This window comes from Triturus cristatus, chromosome 4_1 (genome assembly GCF_964204655.1).
Source record: "Triturus cristatus chromosome 4_1, aTriCri1.1, whole genome shotgun sequence".
Lineage (NCBI taxonomy): Eukaryota > Metazoa > Chordata > Amphibia > Caudata > Salamandridae > Triturus > Triturus cristatus.
This window is the reverse complement of record NC_140585.1, coordinates 1,052,689,114-1,052,700,500: the sequence shown is the minus strand read 5'-3', so window position 1 is coordinate 1,052,700,500 and position 11,387 is coordinate 1,052,689,114. Positions and strand designations below refer to the sequence as shown.

Here is an 11,387-nt window from a genome sequence, read left to right as displayed (position 1 = left end):
TAAATCTGTTCAGTAGATTCTGAGAAAATAGCCTTTAAATCAATATATATATCTGAGCCCGCTTACGGTACGCTTACCGTACGCTTACGGTAAGCGTACGGTGGCGTGCGCGAGCGCGATTCTGATTGGCTCTTAGATCTTAGTAAACATTCGAATCGGCCGAAACCAGGAAGCGGCGGCCGCCATTTTGTGTATTTCACTCTGAAAAAAAAGAGTGAAAACAAAGTAAGGGGGCAATGAGGAGAGTTACAGACCCCCTAACAATTGTAAGGGGGTCAAAGAAGGACAGAAAAGTACAAAAAAACCATTTATTGATTTTAAAAAAAATCACGGGGTACGCGTACGGTAAGCTCACGGTAAGCGTACGGTAAAAAAAATAAAAATAAATAAATGAAAATCAGATTTAAGAGTTTAGAAATTAGGGAGCTCTAAAAAGAGCTGTTGTGTTTATGGAGTCATTTTTTTAGTGGTACTTACAAGTAAGTACCGATGCAGAGTCTAAGGTTCAAGAGGAAGACTCTGTTCCCTTCATCATTGAAGTGCACACCATCTCCTCTATAAATGTCTTGCATGTCGTAACGCAAGTTGTTGTGGTAAATGGCACCCATACCATAGTCACGGAGGAAAGCAGAAACAGATTTGTTGACGTGCTTTCTTGCTTTGTCAATCTGTGGACAGAAATGATTGGACCAGTTCCATTTTTGCCTTTGGCATATGTTGGAAAACACAAAGGCAGTTTTAGGGAAAAGTGTAAACAGTTGTGCAAAGGTGTCCTTCATAAGCATTTCCAGACCTACCCCAGTCAAAGTGCCTAGGTCATTGCCACCACAGTGCACTATTATGAGGTCAGGGTGTTGGATTTGCATGAAGGATTTCACCAATGGCATCAATTGGTGCCACTTTAACCCTCTCTGACCAATCCATTTAATGTCTACATTTGGCAAAGCAAGGTCTCTCACCATATCTGTTTTCTCTGCAAACTTTTCACTCCAGAAGACATAGCTGTGCCCTACAATCCACACTGTGAACATCTTCAAAGGAGAACTGGATGCACTCAGGAGGTGTCTTTCAGTAGAATGGCAATATGAAAATAAAGACAGTTTGGAAATGGAGGCATACATATTTTTTACAAAACAAAAAGAACTGATTGGCTGTTTCATACCATTCTAGAATAAAAAATAGGCTGTATGTGAAAATTAATAGAAGCATGTTTTGTATTGGTACAAAAAAATGTGTAACCAAAGAACAGTACTATGGATTTGCAGTTAGGTTTGAAAAGTCAAGCACTCTTGCTCTGTGGAATTGAAACATTGTGTGTCGAACTTCTGACCTAACTGCACACAGCAGTGTTCCATGAGCTGTTGCTATGGTAGCAGGCAGAAGTCAAGTTGGGGGAAGGGTACTAGGCAGAAGTCAAGTTGGGGGCAGGGTACTTTTGGAAAAGGGTTGGTTTTCAACCAATAGAAATGTGTCATTACATTTGAAAAAAAGGGGGAAGCACTGAGATTTGAAACTTACATGTATATGTGTGGAAAAATAGAGGGAAAGTTTGCCATTATCTGGTTCTGCTGAGAGGAGAGAGGTGTACAGAACAGAGATCCTGGCTCTGATAATCTGCTGTTTGAGTGACACATTTCTTTCACAACTAACTAAATTTAAAGGTGAGTTTACAGTTTGAGAGGGGATGTATGTGGTAACTTAAGAAATGAATAATAGAAATGGGAATTGTTTTTGTTGTAGTTACACATGGTGGATTCATAATGTGTCAGTCTGTAAAAGAGATTTTCACTTGGCCCGAAAAAAAAAGAGCAGTAAGTGTGCTTTCAAATTGGCAAAGAAATTTCGTTTTGGCACTTATGTGAAAACATGACTCTGTGTGCATAGAAGAATTATAGGCAGAAATGTATTGCGTCTTGCTCTGGTGATTTCACAGTTGCAGTAGATGGAAAAGAGGAGCGAATTTTTGGGGGAAGAAGCAGAGGCTTAGCACACACCCATGTGCTTGCCATGTATAGTCATGCACAGTAATTAGAAGCGGGTGGGGTTTTCAGGTTTAAGTCTGTAATGCAAATACATTCAGCATCACTAAGGCTGGTTGCCCCTGCTGGAGTGTAGGCAGTCACAGAGAATACACACGGTGGTGGTCTGAAAAAAAAACAGCTTGGACATGTGCATTTAAATAAATTTAAAAAAAAGGTTTCAGAATGTGTCAGTCTGTAAAAGTGATTTCAAAGTGTAAAAAGAGATTTTCACTTGGCCCGAAAAAAAAAGGAGCAGTAAGTGTGCTTTCAAATTGGCAAAGAAATTTCGTTTTGGCACTTATGTGAAAACATGACTCTGTGTGCATAGAAGAATTATAGGCAGAAATTTATTGCGTCTTGCTCTGGTGATTTCACAGTTGCAGTAGATGGAAAAGAGGAGCGAATTTTTGGGGGAAGAAGCAGAGGCTTAGCACACACCCATGTGCTTGCCATGTATAGTCATGCACAGTAATTAGAAGCGGGTGGGGTTTTCAGGTTTAAGTCTGTAATGCAAATACATTCAGCATCACTAAGGCTGGTTGCCCCTGCTGGAGTGTAGGCAGTCACAGAGAATACACACGGTGGTGGTCTGAAAAAAAAACAGCTTGGACATGTGCATTTAAATAAATTTAAAAAAAAGGTTTCAGAATGTGTCAGTCTGTAAAAGTGATTTCAAAGTGTAAAAAGAGATTTTCACTTGGCCCGAAAAAAAAAGGAGCAGTAAGTGTGCTTTCAAATTGGCAAAGAAATTTCGTTTTGGCACTTATGTGAAAACATGACTCTGTGTGCATAGAAGAATTATAGGCAGAAATTTATTGCGTCTTGCTCTGGTGATTTCACAGTTGCAGTAGATGGAAAAGAGGAGCGAATTTTTGGGGGAAGAAGCAGAGGCTTAGCACACACCCATGTGCTTGCCATGTATAGTCATGCACAGTAATTAGAAGCGAGTGGGGTTTTCAGGTTTAAGTCTGTAATGCAAATACATTCAGCATCACTAAGGCTGGTTGCCCCTGCTGGAGTGTAGGCAGTCACAGAGAATACACACGGTGGTGGTCTGAAAAAAAAACAGCTTGGACATGTGCATTTAAATAAATTTAAAAAAAAGGTTTCAGAATGTGTCAGTCTGTAAAAGTGATTTCAAAGTGTAAAAAGAGATTTTCACTTGGCCCGAAAAAAAAAGGAGCAGTAAGTGTGCTTTCAATTTGGCAAAGAAATTTCGTTTTGGCACTAATGTGAAAACATGACTCTGTGTCCATAGAAGAATTATAGGCAGAAATGTATTGCGTCTTGCTCTGGTGATTTCACAGTTGCAGTAGATGGAAAAGAGGAGCGAATTTTTGGGGGAAGAAGCAGAGGCTTAGCACACACCCATGTGCTTGCCATGTATAGTCATGCACAGTAATTAGAAGCGAGTGGGGTTTTCAGGTTTAAGTCTGTAATGCAAATACATTCAGCATCACTAAGGCTGGTTGCTCCTGCTGGAGTGTAGGCAGTCACAGAGAATACACACGGTGGTGGTCTGAAAAAAAAACAGCTTGGACATGTGCATTTAAATAAATTTAAAAAAAAAGGTTTCAGAATGTGTCAGTCTGTAAAAGTGATTTCAAAGTGTAAAAAGAGATTTTTACTTGGCCCAAAAAAAAAAGAGCAGTAAGTGTGCTTTCAATTTGGCAAAGAAATTTCGTTTTGGCACTAATGTGAAAACATGACTCTGTGTGCATAGAAGAATTATAGGCAGAAATGTATTGCGTCTTGCTCTGGTGATTTCACAGTTGCAGTAGATGGAAAAGAGGAGCGAATTTTTGGGGGAAGAAGCAGAGGCTTAGCACACACCCATGTGCTTGCCATGTATAGTCATGCACAGTAATTAGAAGCGAGTGGGGTTTTCAGGTTTAAGTCTGTAATGCAAATACATTCAGCATCACTAAGGCTGGTTGCCCCTGCTGGAGTGTAGGCAGTCACAGAGAATACACACGGTGGTGGTCTGAAAAAAAAACAGCTTCGACATGTGCATTTAAATAAATTTAAAAAAAAAGGTTTCAGAATGTGTCAGTCTGTAAAAGTGATTTCAAAGTGTAAAAAGAGATTTTCACTTGGCCCGAAAAAAAAAGGAGCAGTAAGTGTGCTTTCAAATTGGCAAAGAAATTTCGTTTTGGCACTTATGTGAAAACATGACTCTGTGTGCATAGAAGAATTATAGGCAGAAATGTATTGCGTCTTGCTCTGGTGATTTCACAGTTGCAGTAGATGGAAAAGAGGAGGGAATTTTTGGGGGAAGAAGCAGAGGCTTAGCACACACCCATGTGCTTGCCATGTATAGTCATGCACAGTAATTAGAAGCGAGTGGGGTTTTCAGGTTTAAGTCTGTAATGCAAATACATTCAGCATCACTAAGGCTGGTTGCCCCTGCTGGAGTGTAGGCAGTCACAGAGAATACACACGGTGGTGGTCTGAAAAAAAAACAGCTTGGACATGTGCATTTAAATAAATTTTAAAAAAAAGGTTTCAGAATGTGTCAGTCTGTAAAAGTGATTTCAAAGTGTAAAAAGAGATTTTCACTTGGCCCAAAAAAAAAAGAGCAGTAAGTGTGCTTTCAAATTGGCATAGAAATTTCGTTTTGGCACTTATGTGAAAACATGACTCTGTGTGCATAGAAGAATTATAGGCAGAAATGTATTGCGTCTTGCTCTGGTGATTTCACAGTTGCAGTAGATGGAAAAGAGGAGCGAATTTTTGGGGGAAGAAGCAGAGGCTTAGCACACACCCATGTGCTTGCCATGTATAGTCATGCACAGTAATTAGAAGCGAGTGGGGTTTTCAGGTTTAAGTCTGTAATGCAAATACATTCAGCATCACTAAGGCTGGTTGCTCCTGCTGGAGTGTAGGCAGTCACAGAGAATACACACGGTGGTGGTCTGAAAAAAAAACAGCTTGGACATGTGCATTTAAATAAATTTTAAAAAAAAGGTTTCAGAATGTGTCAGTCTGTAAAAGTGATTTCAAAGTGTAAAAAGAGATTTTCACTTGGCCCGAAAAAAAAAGAGCAGTAAGTGTGCTTTCAAATTGGCAAAGAAATTTCGTTTTGGCACTAATGTGAAAACATGACTCTGTGTGCATAGAAGAATTATAGGCAGAAATTTATTGCGTCTTGCTCTGGTGATTTCACAGTTGCAGTAGATGGAAAAGAGGAGCGAATTTTTGGGGGAAGAAGCAGAGGCTTAGCACACACCCATGTGCTTGCCATGTATAGTCATGCACAGTAATTAGAAGCGAGTGGGGTTTTCAGGTTTAAGTCTGTAATGCAAATACATTCAGCATCACTAAGGCTGGTGGCCCCTGCTGGAGTGTAGGCAGTCACAGAGAATACACACGGTGGTGATCTGAAAAAAAAAAAAAGCTTGGACATGTGCATTTAAATAAATTTTAAAAAAAGAGCAGTTTGTGTGCATTGAAAATGGCAAAGAAATTTCGTTTTGTGACTATTGTGAAAAGAAATGTAGTAATATATTTAAATACAATAAAGGATTTTTTTTTTAGTTTTTTTCAGGTATTGCTGAAGAACAGTGAACAAAATTTAAGATGCCTACAAAATCTCGAGTTCAAAAAACTCTAAAAAAAAAACTATATTTGAGGACAACTGGAGGACCAAAGTTAGTAGAAGATGCTGATGTTGGGAAAAAGAAAAAATCTTCTGGTAAGCAAAAAAGACAATTCCTAAACAAAATATTGAAAACAAACAAAAATGTACAAAATGTCTGTTCTCGGAAAAATGTAACAAAACCTACAGAACAGCAAAAAATTGAGGATTTAGTTAATGCAAATATACCTTCTGCAATTGAAAAGTTTAACATAAACAGAAAAACAGCATTTAAAGAGATACGTAGAAAAATGTTTCAGAGAAGAGTTATGTCCAATTTGATAAAGGATATAAAGAAATATAAGCAGAAGGCTAAATATTATAAGAGAAAAAAAGAAATTGAAGCCATTGCAGCAAAAGCATTAGAATTAAAAAGGAAACTATTCATATTAATTTTGAATAGGATGCGTACATTAGATAAAATGGTTAATGTACTGAAATCACAAAGCAAAAGCAAAAGAGTAGTGAACAGAACAAACTTTTGTAAAGTGTTTTTAGGAAAGTGGATGCATAGTTCAAGTAGTGAACCTTTTTTTAATGAAGAAAGCTATTTTCAAAGCAATAGTTTGCTGCATGCAGTTGACACCAGAGGTCGTTCATACGAAGTAAAAAACGGTTGCATAATGGAGAAGGAGATAATGGTTCCAAGAGATGAGGTACAAGTGATGGCAGATGAGGCAATGGGGAGACGTCCTAAAGCCCCAGTGTACACTTGGAATTGTAGTAGTATTTGCACTGTGCGTCAGGAATCTATTGACAGATTTCGAGAGTTTCTAAGAGAATATAGTAAAAAAAGTGTAAAACAAAAGATTAAGGTGCTTCAAAGTCTGGATCCATGCAGAGTGAGAGAGAATACTGGTTTGCAGGGTCATTCTCTTGCTTGTCTATCTAGAAAAGTGTGCAATAGTGTTTTCCATCATTTTAGGATGCTGGCTGTTCATCATACTGAAATAAGAAAGTTTGTGAGACGGTTGTATTTTGCCAAAAGTCCAGCAATAAAGTTAAATGAATTGAATAGGGCTCTGTTCCGAGGAACGGTATCAGATGTAGAGAAGGTTGTTGATGAAATTCAGTTTTGTTACTTTGGTCCTGAACAAAACAGTGCAGAGAAGGACACAATAAATGAGGCAGAAGTGGAAGAGAATGTAGAACCCTCTGTAAGTAACACATTTAATGATCACATAACAAAATTTGCAATAGTCTCTAATGAAAGACCAAATGTTACTTGTATTTGTTGCCGCAGAACTCATTATAGAAAACAAACTAGGAATGTTGATCTCTACAGAAAGAGTGAAAATGAAGATAATTATAAGTGGATGGATTTTGCCACATATATATTTCTTGAAAATTGTTTTGAATTGGGTGAAGATCAGCGTATTTGCAAATACTGCTACAACAAGTTAGAGGAAAATAGAATGCCGACCAGAGCTGTACATAATAATTTAGAATTGGATGCTATTCCTGCTGAACTTTCTGAATTAAATACATATGAGTCTATACTCATTCAATGTGTTCATCCGTTCCAGACCATAGTACGTATGGAGCCCAAAACTGGTAAATTACCTCCTTCAGATTTACTGAGAGGTTTAAAAGGTAGAGTGGTGTATTTGCCCTTGGATTTGAAAAAAAATATGGAAACTATTGATGCAGATACTTTGGAAACTGAACCATTAATTATTCTGGTTAATGGTGTCCCTACAAAGAATAAGAAGATTTGGCAGGAGCTGGTAGATGTGCGGAAAGTACAAAGAGCAAATTTGTATTTGAAAAAAAATAACAAATGGTATGAATCAATTTATATAGAAGAAGAAGAAGAAGAAGAAGATTTACAAGGAGACACAGAAACACCAACTGGACAAATTGAAAAAGTGGACAAGTCAAAGGAAGAAGAAATTTATGAACATTTTAGCATACATCCTCTCCATTCGAAAGAAGTTATGGGAGACAATATTGATCTCTTTCAGATGAAGAAAGCAAAAGGAAATCCTGTGAGTGTATGGGAGGAGAGCTTGGAAGCTCGATGTTTTCCCCAGCTGTTTCCTAAAGGAAAAGGAGGACGATACGATGAACGTCCGGAACAGATTCCAGCTTCTGAGTATCGGACTACAAGACTATATGCTGAAGATCCCAGATTTCGACAAAGTATCCCTTATTTGTTCCATCTTTTATTTGAAAGCGACTTGTCTGCACTGTCTTATGCAGTAAATCACATTTTAAAAAGTGGAGTACATTTACAAAATGTGTCTGCTAAGGATTTTATGGAGAAAGTGCAGCACCGAGATGATCATTTGGAAACACAACTGATCAATCTGATGGCTTGTCAGCGTGGGACAAATGAATATTGGTACCGACGCCATGGTGAACTAAAATGCATGTTACGCAACTTAGGAACACCAACATGGTTCCTTACCCTAAGCTGCGCCGAGTACGCTTGGGATGATTTACTGGATTTTCTACGAGAGGCCAATTCAAACATTGAAAACATCGAATACAAGACAGCAGGAGAACTGTGCTCATTGGATCCGGTTAATGTTTGCAGATATTTCAATCATAGATTTGAGGCTATGATGTCCTTCATCTGCAATAAAAAAAATCCACCCCTTGGAGAAGTAGTGGATTTCTTTTGGAGAAAAGAGTACCAGGCAAGAGGTGCTCCTCATATTCATATGCTGCTGTGGATCAAGGATGCCCCAAAGTTTGGAACAGATACTGATGAAGCAGTGTTATCTTACATTGAAGAATATGCAACATGTGCTATACCTAAAAACACAGAAGAGAACAAGTTAAAGGAGCAAGTTCTACGTTTCCAAAGTCATCGGTGTGGAAAATACTGTCGACGGAAATACAAGAGCAAAGAAAAATACTACACTAAATGTCGATTTGGATTTCCTAGACCTGTTCTTACAAATGGAAGAGTCAACAGTTTTATGTCAGCTGTGAGACATACTATCACAAGAAAATCACCTAAGAATACCTACAACCTTAAAAGAAAAGAAGAATCAAAAAATATAAATGACTACAACCCAGTCATTTTATCCATGTGGAACGCTAACATGGATATACAGTATGTTGCTGACAATTCCATTGCTGTTGCTCGATATGTAACGTCTTACATTACGAAATCAGAAAAAACAGAATTGAAGGAAATGTGGGAAGAGATTTCTCACGAGAAGACTGTCAGTAAGAAGCTGTACAGTTTTAGTTTGAAGATGTTATCGCATCGAGAAATTGGATCCTACGAATGTTCAGATAGGTTATCTTCTGCAAGTCTCTACTCGAAGTCAAGAAGAATAATTTGGGCAAGTTTAGGCCTTGCAGCAATGAGAAATCGGGTACTGAAATCTGTTGGAGAAATTGAATATTTGGCCGAGAATGACCCAGAAAGTACAGACATATTGAAAACAAACATGTTGGACACATATTATCCCAAGAGAAGTCATCATCTGGAGAACATGTGTCTCTATGAAGTGCTGCAGAACTACATTTATTCACGGAAAGCTGCAGAAGACATCAACAGTGGAAAATATAAAGTTGTTGGTGAAGAAGGATGTTTGGTGAAGCAAACCAAAGGAAGTTTGATAAATCACCGGAAGCTGAGTTGCGACACTACCGACAAGAAAGAATTTTACTACTTGGCTCTTTTACAGTTGTTTAAACCATGGCGTACAGAGGATGAACTACTGGGAGAATTCCAGAGCTATGAAGATTCTTTTAATGCTTGCAAAGACAGCATACAATGCAGTACATTCTCAACTTATCTGCAAATGTTAAATGAAGAAATTGAACAGGAAACTACAATTGCAGCAGAAATAGCTAGAGACAGTTCTCAGGACAGCCAAAGTTCAGGAACACACAGTCAAGATCCCCTAGGACAACCAATCGTTGAAAATGAAGCATCAATAGCCATGAATGAAGTGGAAACGGCTATGAATCTAGCTCAAGAAGAATTTATAGACTTAGAAAATTTGGAAAGACAACTGAATCAAGAGCAGCAACAAATTTATGAAGAGATCAGAAACAAAATTGATCACGGATTTCTACATATCAAAAAAGAGTGCTCATGCACATCATTTCATCCAATCAGGATGTATGTAAGCGGACAAGCTGGCACTGGAAAAAGTTTCCTAATTAAAGTCATCAGAAGCTACCTAAAGCAAAAAACGGATTCTACTTTGTCTTGTGTGGTTACTGCTCCAACTGGGTTAGCAGCATATAACATAAAAGGAATCACCTTACATCGTTTGCTAATGTTACCAGTGGAGCATGAGAACAAAATACAATTCAACAAGCTAACTGGAGAAGCATCCTTGGAAGTTTCACGAGTATTGAAGAAGATGCAAGTTCTCATTATTGATGAGGTGAGCATGGTATCAAACTTAATGCTTGCCTTTGTGCATTTAAGAATGCAGCAAATTTTGAAGACAGACTATGACGTGTTATTTGGTGGAAAACACGTCATAGTTTTTGGGGATCTTTTGCAACTTACTCCAGTTAAAGGACAACCAGTGTTTAATACTGTGACACATGAAGACACGAAGAAGTCATTGGGAAGCATTGGAAATACAAATATTTGGTCCTTCTTTGAGTACAAGGAACTTACAACTAATATGAGGCAAGCAAACGATGAAGAATATGGAAGTATTCTGAAAGATATCAGGATTGGACTACTCACAGATGTTGGGAAAAAAGCATTACAGAGTCGGCTGCTACATAATTTATTTCCAAAGGAAGAAATAGTTGCAGAGAAAATATACAAGAATATTGCAGAAAACAAAAGTGTCATCTGCTTAATGCCAACTCTACGTGAATGCTCAATATTTAATGAGGAGCTTTTGAAATTGGAAAAGGAAGACATCAGGAAATTGGAAGCAGTGGACAAAATTGAGGATGGAAGAATTACAGTCACAGTAACAGGCAAACTGAAAAATAAATTGGACTCACTAGAGAAGAACATCTCCAAAACAGCAGGATTAGAAAAAAATCTTTATGTTTGCATGAACTGTAGAGTGTTTTTAAGGAGAAATTTGGATGTTGAGAAAGGCTTAGTGAATGGAGCGATGGGAAGAGTTGTGGGTTTTATTAATTATCAGAAAAAAGAAGGAATTGAATGTTTACAGATAAAATTTGATCAGATAGAGGAAGTTAAAGACATTTGTCGTTGTTCAGTTCGTTTCATGCTTGTGAAAGACTTATATGTACGTAGGAAGCAGTTTCCGTTTTCACTAGCATATGCTGTAACTATCCACAAGTCTCAAGGATTGACTGTAGATTGTGCATTTGTGAACATTGGTTCAACTGTGTTCAAAGAAGGTATGGCATATGTAGCTTTGTCACGAGTCAAAACATTATCAGGTTTATTCATGATAGACTTTGATGACTCAAAAGTTAGTGCTGATACAAACTGTGTAAAGGAGTATAATAGATTAAGAAGAAGCTATGCTCCTCATTTAGGTCAGTATCCTGTGTTGGAGAAACGTGTAGTTTCTCGTAAAAGGAGAAATGAGAATATCTGTAATGAAGATGTAGAGAAGAGGAAAAAAAAGAGGAGTGATGTAATTGCAAGCAAAAAGAATAAGGAAAATGAAGAACAGGTTGTAGGATGTCATTTTGAAAATAGCTCTGGTGTCAACTGCTACGCTAATGTAGTGCTGAATGTTGCATTTTATCTGGAAAGTTTGCAAGAGCAGATAATAGTAAATCAGGGAAAAAGATTCTGTTCAGAGCTCAGT

At 37.9% G+C, this 11,387-nt stretch overlaps 1 protein-coding gene across 1 annotated transcript in view; it reads left to right on the top strand.

Annotated features, from left to right (window-relative positions):
• The first annotated feature begins 466 nt into the window (after positions 1-466).
• Positions 467-11,387, top strand: part of LOC146856042 (uncharacterized) — a 68,391-nt gene continuing 57,470 nt past the window's right edge. The window contains exons 1-2 of the mRNA XM_085651200.1: positions 467-1,661; positions 5,559-11,252. Of these exons, the coding sequence (XP_085507326.1) occupies positions 5,601-11,252 (5,652 nt within the window). The 5' untranslated portion in view covers positions 467-1,661; positions 5,559-5,600. The remainder of the gene's footprint in view (positions 1,662-5,558; positions 11,253-11,387) is intronic.